The 26,578-nt window shown below is 36.3% G+C and overlaps 1 protein-coding gene across 1 annotated transcript in view; it reads left to right on the plus strand.

The window, feature by feature from the left end:
* GABRB1 (gamma-aminobutyric acid type A receptor subunit beta1) overlaps positions 1 to 26,578 on the plus strand; it is a 115,581-nt gene that overhangs the window by 56,692 nt on the left and 32,311 nt on the right. Inside the window, exon 4 of the mRNA XM_005517733.2 lies at positions 4,302 to 4,522. Within this exon, the coding sequence (XP_005517790.2) occupies positions 4,302 to 4,522 (221 nt within the window). The remainder of the gene's footprint in view (positions 1 to 4,301; positions 4,523 to 26,578) is intronic.

The following is a 26,578-nucleotide window of genomic DNA, read 5'->3' on the forward strand; positions in this document are numbered from 1 at the left end:
GAAAAGGGAAAAACAAAAGGTATTTTAGACCTCCAAGCTGAACATTGCACATTAAAATATTCCCTATTTTCTCCTTAAAATATGGAATTTGTAAAAGAAAAAACAACTACCAGTACAGCAGACATGTGAACTCATCTTTTATTCCACCAGAATCCATAATTCAGCTGATAAACATGGTGAAATGCTAGTTCTGTGTATCTCAGAAAGTTAGATTATAATATAGCAGTGCATTACACATTATATTCTACAGTGCTGAACTGGTAAATCACAGAGCAGAAGTTACCAGCAACTCCAAATTCTTAAGTAAATTATTTTAATATATCTCTTCTAGTTTCAGAGATCTACAGAGGTTTAGCAGGAAATAAAAAAATCTATTACTGCCCTTACATTATCTATACATATTGCACAAAAAAAAAAAAAAAAAAAAAAACCAAAATAGGGAAAAAACCCCACCCAGAATTAAAAAAGGAATTATTATTGTATAGTAACTCTTCAGTCTATTCCTTACTGGAACTAGAAATTGTTCATCTAACCTCAAATACAATATGCTTCAATGGTCCATTAATTTTCTTTATTGAGAAATTTATTTTCCTAAAATGAACTCTGAGGCTTGGTGCCAATATTTATCTGTGAGGCTGCTTAAATTCAGATTACAAAGTAGCTTTCAATTTTGAGTAAAATAGACTAGTTTCTCTTACTGATATTTTCACAGAACCTCTCTTACCTAGGACTAGCATGTATTTGTCTTAGCAACTTAATGCACTTTATTAAAGCACTAGTACAGATTTACTTATAAGCTATAGTAAACATCTATATAGACATATTTACAAATATATGGTTTGATACAAAGAAATAAAAAATTTGCACAATTACTAAGAAAGAGAAAAAAATCTCATACTAATAAATCAAAATCTGTCACAGAAAAAATGGAAGCTAGACCAGATACAAACCAAAACAGCTTCACTATTGGTGCTCAAATATTTTCCATTCTAAAGGTTCACTATGCTCTGAAAATGTGAGGCACTTTTAGAAAGAATAAACAGCACTATTAAATCTACTGAAATATCATTATTTTTCAGCAGAATTACAGATTTTTTTACTTATGAAAAGTACAGTTCAGAAAAAGAATGTTCAGTATGTTTCTATAATTTAAATCATTTGAAAGAACAGTTAGCAGCAGAAACAGATTTTCTTTTTTAATTTTACATTGGCCCCTTTTTTTTAAACTCAGTAATAGAATTTTTTTAATATGAAAGTTAAGTACAGTGTGTTTTATTTTCATATCTAGACTGATGCTTGAGATCTTGGGAAGCTTTCGTAAGAAGCTAAAAAAATTCTGCAGCCAATTACCACTACAGATGTGACAGATTCAGAAATTATTCATATAGTCAGAGCTTGAAAGCACAAAATCTCCAGCAAATTTTACAGGGTAGAAGACAAGTAGTCATTAAATCCTTGCTTCTCTCACACCACAGTACAACATTAAAAAAATACAAGAACCTCCATGATGCTGCTAGCCAAAAGGCTTGCCAGCATTTAATACTCTGCCAATGAGAGATAAGAAAGGTCAGGCTGTATTCCATTAAAAAAAACAATTAGAAATTTTATAACTATAAAATTCAGGTTATTATAGCACAGCTGTAATTTGCTTTTCATTAAAACAGTCTCTGACTACGCTTTTTAAAATATGAACTTACTGCAACAGGGACTCTTACAATCATTATATCAGCCTATTTTTCTTATTAAAATAATGAGTAATACCCCCTTGTACTAAGGAATGGAAAAAATTAGATAATTTGCTCAGTTAAGAAACACTGATATTCCTTTAGGATGAAGCTCAAATTTTTATTTCTCATTAACACTTGCTGGCTTGCGATGTATTTCTCCATAGTATAGCACAACTGCAGATCAGAGGATTGCTCTCTCTACTGTGGTGTTGCCAACAGCAGCATTTTGTGTCAAGCACAGTTGGGTGAAGCAAAGTATTTTAACAGACTATAATGCTAAAAATTAGCAACTTGACTTCTTCTAGTAGTCATAGCCAAGAGATAGAATTTATTTTTCTTTCACTTGATCACATCCTTTAAGATCTCTTGTAGCTTACCATGGCTATTCTTCTCTTGGTTGAGCTTTGAAAACCATTACATAGGTTCTCAAACACTCAATTGTTTGGTGTTCTGTAGGACAGCATAATAATTCCACAAAAGCAGCCTTAAGGCCTAGCGAAAAAATAAAGAAAAACAAAGAGAAAAGATAATCATGTATAATCAGAATTTCTGTTCCATCTGTGCTGCAGTCTGCATAGGCTCTGCTGGATCAGGCAGAAGATGTAGAGGATACCAGGTGCAGCACTGAGGGATTGAATTTTATCAGTCATCTATGAAAGCTTTTCTACCTAAAGAGGTTTGAAATAGGGCAGGTTAGGAAACAGATGAAACCTATGAAAACTGCACCAGAGTAGTGGTGCAGTGGTGGGATATTTGTGGTATTGGGTGGGGGTTTTGTTTTGTTCTTTCATGTTTGGTTGATTTTTGTTTTGGTTTTAATTTTTGTTTTCTCTCATCCAATTCCCAGCTGGTCTTTTTATATGTGTAAGAGCAACTAAGGGAAAACTTCTCTCTAAGTGATGCTTCTAACTCACCTCTAAGTCGTACATTCTAAAACTTTCCTCCTTGGTGTTCATGCTCCTCTGTTGCCCTATTTAAATTAAATCACCTACTCAGCAAAGCTCAGCATATACCTCACTGCATTACTTTGTAGTTCCAGGCTTGACCAGCATGGTCTGAAAAGCAGAGATGTTCTGACCTCCTCCTAGGGACTCAGGCCAGCAGAAAAACCAAACAAACCTTCCGCATACCTCGTGTCTGTTGTGGGTAGCAACCAATTTGCAGGTCTGAAAAGGGGCATATTTATGAACTCTTTGCAAATCTGGGGTCTGGGTTCACAGAGCACGTACGTGTCCTATTGTATATAACCACTGACCATCACTCATGATATTTCATCCATAAAGAAAAAAAAACAAAACAAAACAACAAACTACTGGCCCAGGGCAAGAAAGAACAGTATTTTTATTAACTTTCAGTCTTAAATCTGTATTATAGCTCTGTCGGATGCGACATTTCAGGTAGAAGGTCTTTTTGAAAGGTAACAACTCTCCTTTGATTTCATGGCAGTGATACAGTCTTAAGAAGTCACTATAGATGAAGACTGCAAATTGTATCAGACAGCTTTTATGCTTTTTCTTCAAAAATTAGAGTCCAGTCTAGGATTTGTGACAGTGACAGAAGTAAGGTTTTCTATCACATAAAAGAAAATCTTACTCCTGACCAATTTTTTCAGTAATAGCTATGATTTTGATGCACTTCTACCTTAAAAAAAGTGTGACAAAGTGACCTGTCATTTAAAATAGGGCTGGGGGAGGAGATGAGGAAGAGAAAACTAGTAGTCAACATACTGCTATTCTGGTCATCTTTTAAGAACTCCATGAGCTGCAGAATACATGGGCTTTTCCACTTGAAAAAATTGACTACCTTTAAAATCACCAATTTCCCAGAAAGACATATACAAGAGAGTAAATCAGACCACAAGCCTTTAGAACAATTTATTTTCAGACAAAATGAAAGCTGAAAGGCTGCATAAATGGCATTTCACTGAAGTTATAACATGATAGCCAAGAAAAGGTGTTGATTTTCTATACAGTAAAATCCAATTGGCAAGGACAGAAAGCACCAGGTTTCCCAGGCTGAGAAGAGATATGCCTGGTTATCTAAAGTCATTACATCTGGCAGCTCCAGCAGAGGCAGAATGGGAAGTTATCCATTACGTTCTGAGGTTGTATATGCTCTTTCTGAGGAGGGCTAGGCCTTTCTGGATTGGGGAGAGGGCAGATCTTTCAGGGTGAAGGGAGGGAATTATCAGGAAGGAATATCAGAAGGATATCTTCAGTGCTATGCAATGCTATTTGGCTGGGCTCAGCTGAACACTGCACTTTTCACATAAAAAAAAAAAAATAGAAACTAAGTTTGATCTACAGACTGAAGGCCCAAATGTGCCATCTATTCCCTCTGGGTCAAGAGATTTTGAGGGCCTGGTGTAGTCACTGCCACTGGTGAGTAAGTGTCAAGTTTGACACTAATATGAACAAGCCAAGACTCATGATCATGCCTAATGACAACAGCGCCTTGATGATCCTTAAAATCCTATTGCTACTGATATTCTGTTACCATGATTCATCCAAAAGTAAACTTCTGGTCAGTCAATCAGTATGAAAATACAAAAAGCCCTTCTTGTTTCTTCCCTAGGACTACACCCTGACCATGTACTTTCAGCAGTCCTGGAGGGATAAAAGGCTCTCTTATTCCGGAATACCTTTGAATTTAACTCTGGACAACCGAGTGGCTGACCAGCTCTGGGTGCCGGACACGTATTTCCAAAATGACAAGAAATCATTTGTCCATGGGGTGACAGTGAAAAACCGAATGATTCGACTCCATCCAGATGGGACAGTCCTTTATGGCCTACGGTATGTTGGGTGTTCTGATCTGTCGGTGCTGGCAGAAGTGCAGGTAGAACCAGTGCCACTTTCCTATGCTGTTTTCCTGGTTTCTCATGTATGAGTCAGCGTGTACTCCATTTAGTCAACCACAACACACCCAAGGATTTTCCACAGAGCAGCAACACTACCTTTAACTTCTGAGTGTGTTAAAACTCTTAAGGGGTTCTTTATTATGGTTCTCACCTGGTAATCGATCACAGGTTACACAAACCCTTCCTTCTAAAATTTCTCCAGCAGCTCTTTAGGACAATGGGAATTAAAAATCCCATTTGAAGAAATGGGATTTTTGGTAAAAAGGAGATATTTGTAAATTTGCATAAATTATTTGAATATTATCTATATGCCTGAGTATAGGTTTTCTTTAATTTGCCTTGGTTTATGACTGCTTCACTCCACCACTGATTCTTCATACAGTGCAAATCATATTCACCCCTGTAGATAAAAATATATCCTAAAGTTTGAACAGACATGATCCAATGATAAGGTACACAACTGTAAAATTAAAACTAAACCAAGTTATTTTTTATGTTGCGATTGCTGCAGAGCCTGAATAAGCCTTTATCATATTCTTTTTGAAGTTAAGGTAGCTTTGCTTGGAAATAATATTGCCTGCCTGAAACAAACTTTGATCATCATTATCATTCAACAGTGAAAATAGTGGTTGGAGAATATAAACCTGAAAGCATAGTTCAGTTAATCAGAAAAGAAGTAATAAAGCATAAAACCTGGCTGAAATACCTCAAAATTGTACCGAAGATTGAACTAGTAAAAAATCACAGACTTCTGCAGCAATTAAAAATGAAAACAATATTTGGGAAAGAATAACTTTGAGCTTAGTGAAAATAGAATTTTAAAATAATCTCTTAGCCTATAAAAACATAATCTTTTAAAACACAGCACTACCCATGCACAGGCAGCCTTCTACCCATCAGTTCAAGCTTCTCAAGAAAAAAAAAATTATTTAAAAATTATATTAGTTTGGCTAGTTGTGAGTTTGCTTTTGAATTTGTCAGATTCCCAGGCTCTGCATCAGTTGCTACCAACAACCACACAAGAACTTTAATATTAGTACAACCAGATCCGTTCTGGTACAGCAAAACTGCTACTACAGCTCTAAAAAAGAAAACAAGGAACCCATGAGGAATTAGCTGTTAAACCAAAGGCTGTCATTGTCATCTGCTAAACTTGAGCATTTGAAGAATACATCTTCCTCATTGCCTTCAGACCTCCTTTCAATCAAACTGACTCCAGCAGAACAGTTTTTAGGAGAGGACTGTCTGGTCTGGTCTGACAAATGGTAAAAAAAATATTTTTTTTTGTTTGGTTTGGTTTGGGTTTTTTTTGTTTGTTTTTTGTTTGTTGGTATTGAAGGTCAGGAACTAAATTTATTTATATTCCAGAATTTGCACAGTGGCAAGAATGGGCATTAGAGCCAAGCGCTTCCTCACAAGCAGTTGTATACAATATAAACTACACCTTGAAATATATGCCATGGATGTGCTCCCATACACATGCCATGCATTGGGTATTAGTATCAGCCTTCTGCAGAAGTAGCAAAACAACCTGTGACACGCCTGGTGAACCTGCAGCAAGCTCTATCACGTGTTTCATCCTCAAAACAGCAGCACAGCTGAGAAGCTGTGACCTTGCCTGAGCATAATGCCCATGATCTTCTCTCACAGGTGCTCAGGCAAACTTCCATTGCAACAGCAAAGATGGTCCCCTTCTCATAACAAGGTTTTTAGTTTGAATATGATTGAATAACCATTTACATTTGAATAGTTAAGCAGCAGTTCTGCAGCTCTGCAAGTTAATACTCTGCTCAATACCTCACTGCTTGTGTAGGAAACCAAAACAAACAGCAAAACAAGGCAGAAAATTCCACACTAGTATGAAGGACACTCTATATTCCATTCATTTGCAGTCTGGTTCTGTGCAATTCGCTTCTCCTCCCTCAGCTGCCTCATGCCCTTAATGCACACTGCCACAGGAGCAACCTCCGACTCTCCCATGTTGCTGAGCTTCCCCACCTTCTCCCCCTAGAGAAGGCAACAGGTCTCGGGGTGCAGCAAGGCCAAGTATTGCCAGATGGGTCCATATTCACTGACAGCATTGCCATCACCAGCCACATGCAGAAGGAGATGCTGAGCTGCCAGGTGTTTTTCACAGCTCAAGCTGATGTACCATGTTTTCTCCAAGAAAAGGCAGCTGCTCAGACACATCTCGCAAACAGACTTTGGTCTGTAGTTGCGAGTGTCCCCATCCCACATGAAAGCTCTAACCAAAGACAAAAATAAGAAATGAGCAGAAGAAAAAATGAAGATACATTTTTTTTTTCCCATGCAGCAGTTGGCAGTTATTGCACAAAACTTGCATCTGCTATGAGTGGTCCCTTTCCTCATATAATAAATATGTTTCTGTCAGCCTATAGGTTACATTTAACTCATGTAAGCATCCATTTGTTCAGATTCCAGATGACATATATGCCTCATAAGAAACAAAACATGAGACAACACTGCAGAAAATATTTTTAGGTAAAATTCAGCATTGCCTGTTAGAAATTTGAGCACAGTTCCAATCTAGTCTCATAAGCAGTAAAGAAACTCTGCAGCATATTTCCTTGATTTAGCATCTGTGCAGCAAAGAGAATGAAGACAGTATCACCAAACCTCTCACATGGGTTGTGACCTGCAAGTTTCATTTTCCTTGCTGAAGAAAAAGCATTGGCCTAGCATGACTTGAACAAGAAAAACAACACCAATTATGCTGCAGCCAGAGTCTGAGTTCCTTACAAATTAGTCAGGGCCTTTAACCATATCTCAAGGATGATTTAAATGTTTCCTTTCCCTCATGCGTCCTGTTCCCCAAACAGCTTTTCTGTTTTCAGTCCAGAGTTAATGTTTCCGTTCAGGCTCAGTTATGAAATTTTACTGGCTTCTTTGAACAGAAATTGGAACAATCATAACAGCTCTAAATAACCTGTTTTGCTTGCACCCATGTACACAGCAGTTTGTCATTGATGCAATGTTCAGCCTCAGCAGAGCTGAGGAGAAATAAACCAAGGTTAACCATTTGACTTTACTGATGAATAAACAAGGGAAACGTGTACATAATAGACTGGAGTGGCTTTAGATCATGTAAGAAAGCATTATCACTTCACTATGTCTCCATTATTGCATTATTTCTATGATAAACTCAACAATCCCTTTAGCTATTTTTGTCCAGTAACTTTCAGCCACTGTGTTCCCACAGTTTAAAGAACAATGTGTGCTATAAACATGTGCAGAGAGAGAATACTCCTAAACCTTCTGACCTCTAAAATTGTACACTGTTGTTATGTTTATTGCTTCAAAAGGCAGTTCTGTTAATTGTTCACAGTAGTAAAAAATGTGTAACGTTACTAAGCAAATAACTCTTTCATGCTTTTTACCCAAAAACTACACATACAAACACATTTAACTCCATGGTACTATTTCAACTGTATTTAATTTCAAATATACCAGGGGAGTGTCATTGTTAATTATTATCTACCTGAAGATAGTGTTTCTTCAGTTTCTGTCAAGTACCCCCACCAGCAGCTATTATCATTTTCTGTGGTATAGCCACCTGCTTCCTAAAAGAAAAAAATTCCTTTGGGTCAATGTGCAAACATGCAGCACTGTGAGGCTTGTGTATGAGACAGTGCCAGCCTGGTGCCAGTACAGCTGGTAAAATACTGAATTTTATTTTTTTTTTCCTTACCCAATTTTAACATTAGCTCTAACACTTCTGGCACTAGCAGTGTCTCCCATTACTTTTATTGCCTGTTCGGGCAAGATTCCCTAGAAATCTCTCCCAAAGCTCCAGAGTCTTAAAAAAATACATACTGTTGCTTCTTTTGCTTCTCCTCTCTCTGCCTTTCCCAAGTAAGATGCTAGACATGTAATGTGTCTTTGAGATATTTAAGGAACCATTAATAATTCATTGTATTGAATTCTGTATTCATATTCTTATGTCATGATGTCAGGAATGGAAGCTCTGATTTAAATCATCCTTTCCTAGTATTTTATGCCTCTTAATTCTTTATGTCCTATGTCCTCTTAATTCTTCTCAGATTTTCACAAGCAGAAAAATGACACCATGTTGTTTTGGAGACATCTGTTCTTTTATCATGACATTGCCTCACAATAAACAACAGCAGAATTTCATGTGTATTGGAAGGAGCATGTCTTCAAGAAGAGTTAGTTGTTAAGAAGTGCAATATACCTTCAGCAACACCCTTACACAGCAACACAACATCTCTTCTGATGATCTGATACAAACCCACCTTTGATTAGAGCAGTTCAGTGGTTTCAGTGAGACCACACATTTTTATACTGGTGCAGAAGAGGATGCCGCTTTTCTAGGCACTGCTACAATTGCAAGAGAATTGCAAGGGGAGAATAATCTTTGTCGTCAATATAAGGATTTTTTTTTACCCCTTCTTACACAAAGTTTTCTGTGATGCAAACACTGGCAGACAAATTCACTTACCTTCAACCAATTCACAAACAAGAATTGATCCATTTAACATTGGATTTGCTAACCATTTATTCATGCAATATCAATGGAAGCATATCCTAGAGATGGAATGCCAGAAAAGCTGTATTTAAATGCAGAATGTTTAGTTTTTAGTATGATCTTGAAAGTAAATTTAAGTGGAGATTTACCTTTTTACTATCTCAATTTTGGCAATGTAGCTGAGAGTGTTATTAAAGAAATTCACTATACAGTTGTTTAATTATTTTATTGCAGTGAAATTTTAACAGTTTGTGGATTGCTTTTGCATTGCCATGATTTGGGACTATGGAATTTTGGCTTTCCTCTAAACACCTTCCTGGATTTCCTTAAAGAGTCAGTTATTGAGTCCTTTTGAGGACAACTCATCATGGCAACAAGTAGCTGATTTACACTGGTACTCAATAGATTGTCCTATTTGTGTTACTAAACAGGTCAGCCAAAAAAGAGACTACAGTTCTTCTAAATGAGGAAAAGCTGTGCCATCTAGATAGTGAAATAAAAAACTACACTTTATTTCACTACAGAAAAAATACAGAGCAAATTATAAAGCAGTGTTTTATTAGATTATAATTTTGAAAATACTACAATAAATATTTTTCCATGCAACAATGGGAAAAGATTTAGCAGTGAGCATTTGAAGACTCACTAGAACAAATTTGGGACTGACTCCCTTTATATTTTTAAACCCTAAAAATATACAAGAACTTTGCAAAAATAAATCAATAAATTATTCATCATTTCTTCCACTTCCCAAAACATTTCCATTTCAGAGGGTCAGTTTTCACTAGTAAGGGGTAGGGATGAGGGGAGAAGTTCAGATGCACATTGTGGATGCCTGTTCAGACTGCAGCAGATCACACTGCACTGTCTGCAAACTTTGTTCCCAACAGACCTTTAAAAAAGCATATGTGCCTGCTGGGCAGTCAGCACAACCTCTTTTCACAGGCAGTGCACTGCTAGGAGCATTCCTTTAACTCAGAATGAAAGAATGGAGGAAGAGGACATGGCAAATTCATCCTGAGGCAAAAATATTGTCTTCTTTGTCCCTTCAGCTGTTGCAGGCTGTTTGAATTGTCTGTGTCTCTCTGTCAGTCCTATGGTCATCTCCCCTCCCTGGCCTGTAACCCAATTTTAAGGCCATGGCATGCCTGCTGCAAGATGATCACAGAATCATAGAATTGTTTAGGTTGGAAAGGTCCTTTAAGATCATCAAGTGCAACCATTAACCTCACACTGCTATGTCTACCACTAAACCACATCCCTAAATGCCATATCTACATGACTTTTAAATACCTCCATGCAATCTCATTACTAATTTACTCACATTTATTATACAAAATTAAACATATGAATCAACATATCAAAGATTTAATAATTCTGTAACATCATTTGATTAAGAATACCTGAGGCAGATGTCATTGTAGTACTATATAAATGAAAGCACACAGATGAAACTGAGGAAATTTAAGACAAAAGTGAGTTCAACACCTAAAACTTATGGGATGTCATTTATGTAGACTTTTACTACTGTAGGTAAATCAGAAAAACTCCAGCTGCTTATGGGCTTCTATATGCAAACCCAAAAGTTTCTTCCAAAACACCATGGTTTTATTCAGCATCAAACACAAAATGGAGCTGGCAGGCTCAATAAATGTAAGTGGCAATTTGGTAGTTAATAAATAGCACAAATTGAAAAGGAAGGCTGAAAACTACAAGGAAAAGGAAGAAAGTTAGGGTCCTCTCTGGCCACCAGGCCAGGTGAGTCCCTGTTGTAACTCAGAGACAGCCTTGCTCTCTTCCTTTAGCACCAGTAGCCTCAGAAACAGCCAGGGTGAATCCAGCAGCTGCCCATCCCTAAGTGATGTGCTTTCCTCACCCCTGAGGAGAGGATGCACCCAAACTGAATTCCCTCCAGTGTGTGTTCCCTGCGTGTGTAGCAGACCTCCCCCCTTGTACCCCCAGGGTACAGCAGACATGGCAGAAGCATGCAGCTCTGAGGGAGCAACTAATCATAAACTCCATACATTGGGTTATCAAATAATTCCCTGTATTTGATTCAGAACTTTTTCCTCCAGTTTTACCCAACTTGGTTTTTAATCCATGTTACATAGGATTTTTGAATACATAATATAGGGAACATTAAATACATAGGAAAGATGAGGAAGTACTTCAGGTTGAACCGGCCTTTATAGAGAGTTTATTAAAAAAAACAGCAGAAACACACAAGTACTGAACATGGACTCAGCTTTAAATATATGAGCACTGGCTCCTGTAATCAGTAGTTGAAGTACATAAGCAGTCTGGTGGAGTCTCAGCTGGCTTCACAGGCCTTGAACACAAGCTTTAGATGCTGTAATTGATTGCAGCTATCAAGTACAGCACTTTGAAAAACTAAATAAGCATTTTGTAGTGCAAAGCCCACTAGGCTTTTTTCAGAGATGACTTAATTCAAGCAGGGTCTAGAATAAATTCAGATTACTGAAATTATATGTCAACTATTTAAGTATATTTTTAACCTATAACCATTTAACCTCATTAATACTATCAAAAGAATAAATGAAAACATTATTAGACAATATTTAACAAATTTTTAATTTTAGAGCTGAAAGGTACTGCAGTGTATGGGTTACATATTTTCTAGGCAGCACACCGTCTCTTACTAGCTTGGTATAAATCGATTTTGGATGGTTTTCTTACCCTCTATCTTACAGGCTGTGTTCTGCCTACCAAATCTGAGCAAGTCTTCCTTTTCTCCCATATCAGAAATGCAAATGTATTCCAATACTTTGAAATTACTACTTTCTTCACTGTCAGTCTGATCTGCATCAAAATTGCACTTCTAAATAAAATAGTCTTCAATTTTTTTTTTACTGTCTTACTTTTAAAAGAATTCCTGTCCCACTAAAGCTTATCTCTAGTACGTATGAGTGACACTATTATAGTTAGCTCAAACATATTGGGAGACAAAAAACAAATGAAAAAATAATTTAATGACCGAGAATAGTACTTTTGATCAGGAGTTATTTCAAATAAATTTATATACACACTCTAAGAATCACTTTATCCAATAGTATAGGCAAGTTTTACAAGTATTTCCTTCTTTACTTGCTTTGAAGGGGTAAGCATTAAATGAGAAAGAAATTTTTGTGTATTTACTAGCTCAGCTTTCTCCTCTACACACTGTAAAAGCTCACATGCAGAGATATATATTTCAATTGAGTAACCAGACAGAAAATCCCCACAAGCTTTTCACAACTGAGCCATGTAACTCCTGTTGTTTCAGTGTAGCCAGTTAGATACACACAATTGAAGCACCACACACCTAATCTGCATCTTCTGAAAGTCAGTGCTTAAGTTTGAATAATGTCATAATATTCGCTTTTTCCCTGAAATACCGGTTTTTAGCACGTTTCTTGCCACTTATACTTTGCAAGGAACACCAAATGGACATATACAGTTAATTGTATTTTTGAAAGAAAAAGGCAAAAACATTTTAAAAACCACTGCAATTTAACTTATATAGCTGGAATATATTTTAGCAGTACAGCTTATTTAGTATATGTTTTTATATAAGAAAATATATACAGATACATAAAATAGATCTATGCTGAGTCCTAATATGTTAGCATATTTTAGTATATTTCATATTACCATACGTTTGGTACATACCCCATTATGTGTGTTTTTCAGGTCCTGAACTTCATTAAAAAAACATTTATTAACAAGAAATTCCCTCTAATGATAAAAATTTAAAAGGCACAGTAATTACATCTGTATTTTCCTGCAGATGTCCAGCTTACTATTAATTTTGATCATGCTGAGAACAATTAATGCTGAAGAAAAATATACACATTTTCAGCTGCTTAAAACTAACCTCACTCTCATTTCATTTACACTGATGTTGATTCATGACATCAGTGAAACAGTTATTCAACCAAAAATCAGAGTGGCATCCTCATTGGATGAGGAATCAATCTGTACCATTTCTGTGCAATAAATGTATCAGGCAGGTAAATTAAGGTCCTAGGGAAGACAGCAAATATTTTACCAGACCTGCTCCAAACTGATAAATGCACTTAGATACAAAAGAGAGAAGAGTGTGAATTTAGGTGTTCTCTCAGAGAGACAAGCACTTTCCCAATAAACACTACCTGGAAAGCTGCTGAAATCCTGACCAAATGCTGGTACAGCCTGTTTATTAGCAACATAAAAGTAAAAAAGAAAGATTAGTATGTGCTGTCAGGTTGTGGGGGCTGCTTTTCTCAGAGGCATGCCCTTGCTCAAAAGCCCAGAGCCATCAGGCCATGTCTGCTCTGTGCTGCAGCATGCAGTAGGTTGGCTGGCACCATATGAAGTGTTTAAGGACATTAGTGTGAAGAGCAACCCTGCACTTATTTAATTCACTACAGCAATCAAATGCAGTGTTTATAAGTAATTTTACAATAAATTAAAATCCATTTTTAGAGGACAGAGTAAAGATGCAATTAATAATGCATTAAAAATATTTTCAGACAATATATTTTCTCTTTAACCCTCACTCTTCTATAAATATCTACACTTGAAAAGAGGATTAGCCTTTCTTCTCAAATATCATTGGCCTGGCTTAAAAGTTGCCACGAGAGAATTCACAATCTAGATAATAGTCAAGCTCTTGAGTGTAATAAAATGTAAAATATAAAATTAGTTACTCCATGAAATACAGTAGTACGTTCCTATATTTGGCACTTCTTCTATAGTATCAATTTACACGGTGTTATAACTGCCAGGAAAAAATTACCTCATTTTAAGAGGCAAAATATGTGACAAATAAAATGCTTTAATTTATAAAACCATTAATAAGGAAATCAAGCTGAGCAGACAGGAGGTAGGTGCTTTAAATACAATTCATGTAGTTTTGTATTACAAATATAATTGTATTATAAATGATCTTCCAGGGAAGAAACTAGAAATATCAGAAGTCCTGGAGTTACTCAGAGCTTAAAGCAGGAGTCAAAGGGTGGACAAAGCAACTTGAAAGTTATTCAGCACTTAAAACCTATAGTAGGTACATGTATATGGGAGTGACTTATACAGGAGTCTGAGCTGATGGTGAACTATTCCTCAAACTCTGGGTAAGTTGTCAGGCAGCAACATGAGCTGCAACTCCCCCAGCCTGGGTACACCCAGAGTGGCTGGTTTCACCTTAGCTGAGGTACCTGCCCACAGGTCAGAGTAACACTGCAGTCAGTGTACAACCTCAACACCAGCAACATGTCTCACTGACAGAAACACTGGCTCCAGCTTCTTAAATTCTGTTAGAAAAGCAAACAACAAACTCCCAGGTACATTAACAACAGAAAACACCTACACAAAATAAAACTCCAAACTACTAAATAAAATTCAAGCACACAAATGGAAAAAACACACGCAGGTCCTTTCTAGAGTCAGGTCAGTAAGAATATACACTCATTACATTTAGCTTCTCTTTGAAAAAAATAGTTAAAACAAATCCAAAAACACATCCAAATTTCTCATTCTTATGTATTACAAAACTAAATGTTTTCTGCATGTGCAAAGTGTCCAGTTCTTCACATTCACAAGAAAATGCCTAAGACAAATTTTTCTAAGCCTCGTGCATAACAATAGGCTTGGTTCAACCAGACTCCAATCGTCTAAGAAGACATTTATATGCCCTCTTACACTACCATCAGACAGAGGAGTTGATAGTCTGAGAAGATAAGTTATGTACCAAGGGTAATCTGACATCTCCCATGTATCACAGCACAAGCAGAAGAAACCTGGGGAAGTTTAAACTCTTGGAACTTCTCAGGCCTGGGAAGTTTAACTATCCGATGCTCTGGTGCATGCTGCTGATGTCTCTGTTAGCAGAGCCTCTCTGGCAATCTCTGAGAGCAGGGTCACAAGAGATTGCAAATGCAGCAGTTTTCATAGTCTTTAGACAGATGGATTTGTAAACTGTGTGAGACAGTGTGATCAGATGGCTATATTGGAAGCTTAAATCTACTTCCAGTCCTGTTCCTATTGTATTTGTGTAAATCAAGAAGCAGGAAAATAAATCTGGTGTGGAAAACTTAATATTTTGAGGTTTATTAGCAGATATGAGGTGTTTCAAACTTGTTCTCGGGTTTATTGACAAGCCTTTCTATAAAAAAAAAAAAGACTATATATCTTAAAGCTAGCTATTTTTTAGTAAAATAAGAGCTAATATTTAGCAGGTTTTTAAAGGCCTAACAATTGTCCAGTTAAACTACCCATATATTCTCAATGCTGCATTTGTCAACTTTAATAACTCCTGGCCGAGGGACAGGAAGAAAATTTGTACAGATTTTAAGGATTTAGTTCAAATGCTGTCTAACCCATTTCCTGTTATTTTCTTCTGTCAGAAACCATCTATGGAATACACCTTTGGAGCCCAATAAAAAAAATCTCAATTTCTATTTTATTAGTCCTGAACTGTTCTTCAAGAAATATTTCCATACCTGAATAAATGCTTCTGAAGAAATACTTTTGACAAATTTCTAGTCAGATTTTCATATGGAAAGAGGGGATGGAATAAAAGGTTGTCAGATTATTTCCTAAGAAATATTCCTTTGACCTCAGCCGGCATAATTTCAAATGCATTTGGCTACTGGATTGTCTTGTTACAATGTCTCCAGCTGTTGAGTCTTTCTTTTGAAATAACTAAATGGAAAATCTATAAAATCAGTACTTTTAAATTTTTGGCAGGATTCTAGAAAGGTATAGTAATATTTCATTTTTAAAATTATTTCTTTAAATTAGACTGATGATTCTGCTCTTTATATAATTTGATAATACAGGGTATACATTTAACCCATCTACAGAGAATTAATAAAGTGCATAAGGATTCCAGGATGTCTCTTGGTGATATTAGAGTTAAGCCTAAACTGGCACAAGACCTGCATCGGCCAGATTTTTAAAACACCTAAAGCAAAAATTTCAACTCTTCACCATCTACCTTTAGATGCAAGGAAAAGTAATTCCCTCTGAAACACTTCAAGATGAGCCAAAAGAGTTCAGCAAGTAACACCTGCTTTAAGTAAAAGGCTTAAAAAGAAAAAAAAACCCTACTCTTAAGGAATAATTTAACTCAAATTCTAGAATTTTTAAAATATATGCTATCATCCAAGTGTGAAAACCAAGTGTGTATTAAGACTGCTACAGATTTTTGTTACCTGGGAGCCCCCTGCTGGGACTTTGTTGTGAGGAAAAGGAAAGAGAAGGGTTTTGTTTTGAAGGTGTGTCACAGATGTTTCAGTAATATTTAATTACACTATATATGGTGTGACAATGCAACCATATTTAATTTCTCATAAGCAAATTACTGAAAAGGAAAACTCTGCATAGCAAGTGCATATGCTTAGTATTAGTTAAATATTCAAAATACTTTAAAATATTATTTATTCTCAGAATTCATGATGATGAATTGAACAGCCTGTCTTCTAAATACAAGAAATTCAAACTGATGGATGATCTGAGTGGTTATCATTAAAGAAGATATAAACAGAATTAGGTTTATTCAGTTTGATTAACACATACACAAAAAAAAAAAAAAAGCCCAATAACTCAGACATTTCAGGACTGTAAGAAGAGTAAAATACCAAAAATAATTGTTGTGTTTCATGGAAGAATATTATTTTCATTGCGCCTCTTGATTTAACTGAAAAGATACAGAAAAGTTTTCAGGCACACATGCTCCTCTTTCTTTAGGTCTAACCAAATCAACAGATTTCAGGCTAAGTACATGTTAGAACAATTGCTGTAACTCACAGATCATCAGTATTTTCTTTCCTGAAAAACTCATCTAAAATATTTCAACCCATACTGTAGTCACTACCTCCTCCATTCTGCCAGGTAGAGCCATTCAGAGCTCTGTATAATTAAACTGCCTGGGTTGTAAACAACAGGCTCTTTCAAAAGTATTTTGTACCCATATCATTTCGCTCTTGTGGTTGTGAATGATACGGACATAAGGCTCAGTTTCCAGATTAATCTTTGAGGATATTTTATAGGTCTCCCTATAAACTGGAAATGTTTTTTCAACGGCAATGGAAGTTTCTATCTTTTGTGAGCATTGAGGTGATAGCTGTTTGATATGTATGTATGAGCTTTCACTCACTAGTGATCTTTTATTCCATTTTTAATTCCTTTTTTCTGTTATTTCCTAATGGCAAAATGTCAGGCTTATGTTTAAGATGCCAGTGAAAATATCAAAGCATTTTCTAGAGAAAAAAATCAAAGGCCTGCATGCTCACAAGATTATAAGTAAATCTGCCTGAATACTGCACAGTGCTGTTCAGGACTTTTTGCTTTCATGCGGAATAACTCAATCTTCTGCTATACTCAGTCACCTATAGGAAATTTTATCAGTATAAGCAAATTATTTGCTAAATTGAAGAGGTATTAACATACTCAAAGAGAAAGTCCTGGCCAGAGCAAGAGGAGTTTAAAGATCAAAGGAAAAAACTTATCGCAGTTCTTCTCAGTATGCCAGGTATGCACTTACTTTGTGTAAAGGTAACAATAAGTAAAATGTATATGTAAATATTTTCCTCTCCAAAGCATCTTTAAATTAGATGCAAGAAGAATGTATGAAAGTAGTATAAGATGCAATATATGAACTTTAAAATGTAACATTTCCTAACCCATTTTTAAACCCTTCTCCTATAAAGGTTTCAAATTCCATCCTTCAATACGAAAATAAGGTGTCCATTGAAGGAAAAGAAATCATTCTGTGAAACCACTGGACACTAAACCTTAGCAATAATATGTTATTTCGCTATTAGACTTGAGAAAAATAGCAAAAAATTATGCAGGATGGCAAGTAGAAGGATGAGAGTTTCAAAACTCTACAGGCTGACACAATGTTTTCCTTACTTTTCTACATTTTTATTAGTTTATCTTAATGAAAGAATGCCCATGGAATTTATTATGACTTAATCAACAAAACAGTTCAGGGAAGAACTTCTGAACCATGAAATTCAACAGAAAATATGACACAGTAGTCAAGTAGCAATGCCTTACTGTATTTCCCTCTTGTCCTGTGAGAAGAAAAAGGAGAAAAAAAAAAAAAGTAAAATTAGCCAACTATCTCTTGTGACTCAAGAGGCCATGCAACACAGAAAGGTTATCATGGAGCAACACAAAATGAGAATTTAATACCATAAACAACCTGGGTTTTATCTGAAAATTCTCCTTAACTACCCAGACAACATAAGTAGAAAAATTGGTCTGTTTTATAAGCTTCAGTCTTAATTCAGTATTTTAACATTATGGTAAAGAGCATCTTTGTCACCTAAGGGGATTTTTACTTGTTCTGTCCTTAGGAGCGTTGCATAAATAAAGTAGTGTTAGAGTCTGTTCTACTGTGCTCTTGAAGCTAAAGATAGAAGAAACAGGCACAACAGATACTGACTGTGAGGAATTACGTGTCAACTACTTGTTGAAATCAAATGCAGACGTGTTGCTAGGAGAGAACAAAAGCCTGCAGAGTCTGAGCCTGCAGAATATTAAATATCACAGAATCAAAGAATATTCTGAGTTGGAAGGGACCCACAATGATCATCAAAGTCCAACTCCTGGCCCTGCACAGGACAGCCCCAAGAGTCACACCATGCGCCTGAGAGCGCTGTCCAAATGCTTGTCGAACTCTGTCATGTTTGGTGCTCCAAGATTACTCAAGACAGGAGTAAAAAGGTGAAAAGAAGGCCTGATACAGGTCAACACCAAAGCCTGAGCAAGGAAACTCTCAAAAATACGTTGCTACCTTTCCTGAAACTTAAGGAGCTTAGGAAAACAAGCCTTGTCCTCATTCTACTCATGGCTTTTGTACATAAAACATGTTCATTTTCTTTTTTTTATTGAGGCTTTGATCTTCTCAGCTCAAAGAGCCAATAGAAGAGCCATCCCCACATTGCTCACTTTTCACCATTCCTTGCAACTCCCAAACGTACTCGCACCACCATTCGAGCACAGCTAACCTCCACCATTTTAGTGAAAAATCAGAGTGTTCTTTAGCCAGCCTTTCTCTGACAGTACTCTAAATGCGGCTAATTAATGTGCAAAAAATTAATGTGTGAAAAAGTACCAAGAGATTCCATTAATATCTTTTCTTGGATTTCAGATACCAAAACCTGCCAGCCCTATAAGTTGCTAAGTATTAAAAAGTATGACTGTACTGCAAAACAAGGCACAGAGTGGGTAACCTGAACTAATTTAATACTTAGCTGGACTCTCCTACTTTAACAGACCCACCTTTCTGGCTGTCCTGTACTTTATTCATCTGAAAAATATTCTGCCACAAGAAGAAATTAGAATGCCTAGTGGATTCTGAGTAGGACCAGGAAATCCTTTCATGAAAGTTTTAAAGACAATGTACATGTTTTGAAAGTGAAATTTAAAAAAATAGAAGCAAAAAAATGCAAACAGACAAAATAAGGTCTTCCAAAATATCAGGGGGAAAGCATTTATACACCTATATTATCTATAGAACATACACATTTCTTCATACTGTGGAATATATATTTTAATTCCCAAATAATGTGTATTTAATTCCTGAAATCACACAGTTTATAACAAATTTGCATACTGTGCTACTGAGAGATGTTCAGGTTGCAGAGGAGTAGTGCCAGATGTTGTGTATTCAACATGCTACTCAACTATATATCAGTCTGATGCACGCAGCACTCAATGAATATAAAAGAGCACCAAGTATCATTGTGTAAAAGAGAAATCATATTTTTGATATAAAGAATATCTAAAACCAAATAAACCAGTATGAAGCGTCAACATTAAGTAAGTTATTCTTACCTCTCTAAATATAAATTGTTAAGCAAATAAATAAGCATGTTCTACTCTAGAACCACTTAAAATCTTTGTGGTTTTTTCTTCCCCATAAGACATTTCTGGTATACAGAGCTGCTACCCACCTTGTAAAACAGCTACTACTACTGAAAGACAAAAACAGTGAAAATATTCCCACCTCAAAAGGTCCATTTGCAAAATATTCTCCCCTACCCATTGAAAGTTATCAATACTTCTTTAGTTAACAGACATTTCAGGATAAAAATATCTCATTGGCACAAACAATGATTTTCTTTTCAAACTTGTGAGCAACTCGGATGAAATCTGCATATGACTCATCAGTGCTGGCAGTCAGGAGAAACTGAATGCTCTAAGTACAAATGAGCAACTCATTCTCTGAGGCTCACTCTCTTATCTTATGCAGGCCCAGCTGAAGAACTAGGTTAAAAGGACAAGCTCATATAAATAATTCATGCAGAGAAGCCCACATATGTGTGTGTATATATATATATATATATATATAAATAAATCCTCCAAGTTAACCCTCACCATTTCCCTACTAGATACAATAGCTCTCTAATGGATGCTAAGGAAGGTTGCTTTGGTGAACACTTCCTAATCTATTTCAGCCCCTTGAAATAGTTACTTAGCCAATTTAACTTCCAATCAACAAAAAGAGATTCAAAAAGACAATTCAGGGTGTTGTCACATCAGTAACTCTGCTGGTAGACAATAATGATTTTAGTCTCCAGGGAAGAAGAAAATTAAGGATGAGAATTAGAGGATGGGAGTCTCTTCATGTAGTGCTGATGCACCTGGGAAAGGAAATACTGCTTAACAAGGACAGAGAATTTTTTTCAATCAATTTGCTGCACAAAAATCACATCATTCCTCCCAAGGCAAAGATGTGCAAAAAGCAATCAAATATCTTTGTTCACACTTTACACTGCCAGCAGAACCAATATATTGTCAAAACCAAAAATCATCTCACTGAAGTCCTAGTGCAAGGTTTTCAGTTCTCCAAAGGAGTTAGTCTCCACACATGGTAGATTATCTGCAGCAGCTCAGCTTCTTCAGAAGTGCTCAAGTTTCCTCACATTATATGTATCAAGACATAATTGTGCTGCCAGCTTTGCTGACTGGAATTATTAGTTTTCATATTCAACTACCTGTCTGAAACAAATGAAGTGTACTTACTGTCTGAACAGGATGGGAGAACATGGGTAAACAGTCAATACCAGAGACCTGAGGAAAACCCTTAGAAATCAATCACACTTTGTATTAAGATTACTTGACTGGTCTGTAAAGGCTTGATAATCTAAGAACTCTTGAAATGACAAAAGCATATTTTAATGAGTATTAGGTCTTAGAGTCAGTTACAAACAAAACAGTGTCATATCGTAAGGTGCCATTTACTGCTGCTCTCTTTCCTAGGTGATACATGTCATTTATAGATTTCATACATGAGTTCATTATAAAGAAGCACAGCCATATAAATAAGGAAGGTGGAAGCTCTTTTTCCTTTGCCTCAGGGTTCTTTCTGTTTCTCAGTTTTCTTTCTCTTATTACAGGACCCCTATAGAGAATGCTGCCTTCCCCTTCCCTCTCTGTTGCACTTCTCTAGGAGCTAGTGTATTTTCAAATGATGTTCAACATAAAGTCCTAAAAATTGAGATAATTGATTGAGATAAAATTTCCTGCAATTCATTAATTTACTAATTAATTACTAAATTTAACTAATTTTCTGTATAGCTAAAAAAAGATGCAGAGCTCACCTACCATCAGCAAAACTTCTAGCAGTTCACATCTTAAACAGATGCTTAGCCTGATCAGGCATCACCACCACCCCAAGAAAAAAACAAAATAAAAGATAATCACAAACAAACAAACAACAACAACAAAGGTATGTCTGGTCCCTGAAACCACCAGTTGTTTTGACAAAGCACATCCTGAAGCATTCCAAACCAGGCTGCATATGGAAGATGTTACCTTGTTTCCACTTCTGCCAAAGAAGAGGGGACTGAACATGTGCGTGTCTTTCACACACAATAAGTATGCTGCTGTCTAATCTTGTTTTGTTTTGAAATAAGCAACAACAAAACAAACAACCCAAAAGGTGACAATGCCAGATGACACTAACATCACTGCTGCCATTTAGCAGACTTCCTAAGCGGGGTGTTTTGGTCAGTGGATATTATCTCCACCTTTCTAGCATTTAGTCACTCTTAGAGGGTTTGCATAGAGACATTGAATAAGTTACAGATTTATCACCTTGGGGGTGTTTTTTGGTTTTTTTAATTCAAACCAGATTGAAAACCAGTTATCTGACTTTATTTCTCTCTTGGACCTTCCTTTATGCTAAGCATTTCCCATCTGGCTCGCTCTTTTTCTTTTTATCTTGCAACATACTTCCACTGTCAAACTAAATTACTATTTGCAGTAAATTTCAGCTCCAAATCTAAGGCATTTTTTATTGAAGTATCTTGTTTGCCCTGGTATAGTTATATACCTCTTGGGATTTATATTGTAAAATTTATTTCATGGGTTTATAGCTGTGCAGTAAAAATTCTCATTGCAGTGCAATTTGGCTTAGAAGCATCAAATACAGTATTTTTTTTTTTTTTTGTATTTAAAAGGTTACACTGTAAAATTTTAGTGATTTTTTTATTATTATTATTTCTTTATATTTACAAGCATCTTCATTCTTCCATCATTCATCTTCACTCTACTCTGAACTATTTCTGATGCACTACATTGAACAGAGTAAAGGTCTTAATTATCCTTATAATTATAATTATCTTTAAAAAGTAAATATCTGGCTTAACATTTTGATTTTAGAAGGTTATAATTCAGTCAGAGCAACGTCATTTCTCACAGACCTTTTGTCCTGCTACCTCTCTCCTCATCTTCTCCATGTATGAGCTCTCCCTTTCCCAATGTCTCCTCTTGGCACTGCTCTGCTGGAGCTTCAGGCTCTCCCCTTGGGAAAGGCAGAAACAAGCCAGTCTGTTTCTCTGCATTTCCCCACCCCATCCCTACTTTGAGATAGTACTAGGCAGCCGTTTAACCATGTAACTATGTAGCTGTTCTCTGAAGCTGTGTTCTGGCAGCTGAAAGACATTAAGGGTTTAAGCAAAAAGTGATGGATTTACTGAAAGTTACTTTGAGTGCCAAGGTAAATCTCCCAAGACAACAGAAATGTGACGTCCCCTTTCCACAAAGTATTTTATGCCCACAGCACTCTAATTGAAAATCACGGGTTTTTTTGAGACACTCTTTTCTTTCAGACACTCCTACCTTGCAGTGACTATAGAAATCAATGTTTTCCGTGAAAAAAAAAAAAAAATACGGGGGAAAAAACGTGATCTACAGCTCCAGTGGCAAACCTTTTTAAACTGCCAATCAGGACATAAAATACAAAAGCATGGTGTTCTCCTAAGCATTCCATAATATGTGCTTAACACACCTGATAACATCTATTTGTATTCAGAATAGAGGTTAAAGGTGGGAATTATACCATCAGGTTATACTTTACAACAAAAATCAGAGTAGGGGACAAAGAATTCTGCTTGAAGACATCACTTGCTGCAGGTAGTTCTTAGGCAGTATTGTCCTATAGATCACAGCACCATTATCAAAGGGTGCTGCATCTGAAAGCCTTCATCACAGAACCCATAAGCTTCAAGTGCTGCAAGAGATTTCTGACCCTGGAATATTTAACGGAAGATCAGCAGTGACCTTTTCCAGTAAACAACCCTTCTTCATTCAAGCAACCAAATGAACCAACAACAAATAAACAGCAAAGGAAGTAAATACAAGGAGCTGGGGGAGGGGTGGGAAGAATAAACAGCAAATGGATAACAGGTTTCAAATTCACAGTCAGTTCAGTCCAGCAGAAGAGCATTTGACCATTGCATAGCCTTGTAGGCACAAAATAGATGTGATAAACTAGTGCCTGGCTCATGTTAAAGAATGCTAATTGAAGCAAACTGAAGTGACCACAACAGCTAGACTAGATACATGCTTACTCCAATTAACACATCCGACATCAGAACCAGTAACTGTTTGGGTGTTAAACCAAACCATTCTTTCTCTCCTAGGTGAATGTCACACAGTGCTCAGTGGCTTGCCCCTGCCTGAATGTATACCACAGGATTAGACTCTGCTGCTGAGATAGACAAGGAACATTCTTTAAGAATAGTTTTGACTCTTTCAGGACTTCTGTCTCAGACAAAGTTCAAGCACCTTACCAGCAATGAGCTGACCATGGCAATTCAATGGTGGTGAATATTTCCACTGGCATGGGAATAACTTGACAAAATTCATTGTGTAGGAGAACTGCCTTCATCAGTTCTTCATCACTGCTTTGTTCTGATATGGTGCTATTTAACTGTCTTTAGAGCAAACACTGAGCCCAACTAATGAACTGATTCAAGAACAATAGTCAATTCAGGCAAATTCTGCCTCATTTCTCTTGGCAGCTGGTGAGGTGATATAACCTGGGGGAATTAAGGATGGGATAAGGAGTGTCTCAGAGGACCTACAGGACAACATGGCAGCCCAGGCAGACAGCTCAGTAGCTTTTGGGGAGAACATATGTGAATGGAAAGAGCAGTCATGTTTTCATTAAGTTGTTCTTATTTCAAGCCAATGAAGTTGATTGATTTGACACCCTGCAGATTTACTTTTCATGCCTGTCTTTTGCTTGAAAACAGACATTTTTATTTACACCTCAGAAAAAAATGAATATTCCTCCTCTACATTTGGCAAGTCTATTCACTCTCAGGAATATTACTAGCTACACAGGGAAAGACAAACCCAGAATGAGTCCTCCAGGTCTCAGCACGAATTTGTGACCCTTACTATGCTACAGCACTAGTCAGTGCTACTATTAGTTATTTCTTCTTCTAATTTTTTTCAATAGTTTGTTGTGGTTTTGTTGGGAGGTGTTGTCACTGACCACTGCAGTTCTTCTTGTCTTAAAAGCAAAATGATTCAGCCCTTGAAAGACACTGCAAAATTTCACCATGTGTTCTTTTCTGGTTGCAGTTATACTATCTCAAGACATTGATACCCGTGGCAACCAACGCTATGGCTGAGTTGCTCACGTTTTATTCAAGGTTCAATGGGCAGCTAAAGGGACAAAGATGAAGGAGAGGCAAATCAAGCAAACTCTGACAAATTCAGGGTATTGATAAAATACAATAGAATGCCCATAGTATGATCCATTTTTCCCTGCCCAGTCTTTGTGCGACTTGAGTGTAACAGGTCACTTTACCCAGTATTATAAAGGTTTTTGGTATTTCTCTTTATACACCTTCTTCAAGGTCCTTTTTATTTTGCACCTATGGTCAGGCACTCAGGCTGTGCATGGAAATCTATGGTGTCAGCAGGTATGATAACTATAAAACTTGTACATGGCCTGGACAGAGAAAAAATTTGCAGAATTGAATGTACATTTTTTTCTGCCTTCCTCTATTCCTTCATTAACTCTCCATACAAGACACCCCCACTCAAACATCAAGATTCTTCCAGGTTTCAGAAAAATTAAACAAGTTACAGGGATACAGATCTTGATTCTGATGTTCCTAGGGGACTAAGTTCCCTGATACCAGTGAAGTTAAATTAACACTGATTTAATAAAAGCCATATTTTTTACTTGGAATATGAAAGTCTACTTCCAGCATGTACTAGAGCCCTAGCACTGCAGTGGTTAAGAGAAGCATGATTATTCTTTATTTGATTTGAAGATTTTATTTAGATTTTAAGGAAAAAAATTAGTCCATCCCAGTTCATATCTTCATGCACATTTATAATTTATGCTCTGTTGACTGACAGAAAAAGAACAAACATATTAAAATTTGATACCTGACCTCCAAATGAAGGAAACACTTTACAATAGAATTTGCATTGTTTAGCTCTCGTCATCTTCACATTTAATTATTATTGCTGTCTTAAATATTGTGTCTATTTCTTTCTTCTAAGAATTGAGGATCAGATTTGTGACAGCATATTGAGGAAATTATCTAAATACTGAACCATAAATCTACTTCCTGTATTCATTCTGAACTTACTTAAACTGTTCATTGATGATTTAACTCAAAATACTAAGCTTTAACATTTGTTCCTACAAAACCTGCTGCTCCACAGGGAAATCTCTGACAGTATTACTTGAGGAAGTCAGTTTTGCAAATAATGGGCATCAGTGAGTTTTTTTCATATAATTTTATTTTTGGCAAAAAATAACTTGACTATACAGTAAGAATATGATATTCAGAGAGTAAGGCATCAAAGTAAAAGCTAAGCAGTGGATCAAATAACTTGAACCCCAAGTCACAATTTCAAAAAATTAAACCAGTTGATTTTGCTTTTATGCAAATACTATTTATCTTGCCTGTTGGCAGTTCAGACTTCATTCCATCTCAGAATGTCTGAATACTGACATGAGTAAAATTAAGTAGCATAATGAAATACCTTCACCTAACTTCTTGTCTTCTTTGCATAATCCCATTTTTAGCATTTGTATCCAAATGATTCTAAAGAATGTAAGGACAGTAGAATAAAAGACACTGTACAAACAAAATAAATTAGCCCCAACACCTGAACTTAAAGTGTATTTTAAGAATGGAAAGCCTGGAAGAAACATATCCTACTTTGAGATAT

The sequence above is a fragment of the Pseudopodoces humilis genome, chromosome 6, assembly GCF_049639895.1.
Source record: "Pseudopodoces humilis isolate 2021_Gansu_Grassland_sample_001 chromosome 6, ASM4963989v1, whole genome shotgun sequence".
NCBI lineage: Eukaryota > Metazoa > Chordata > Aves > Passeriformes > Paridae > Pseudopodoces > Pseudopodoces humilis.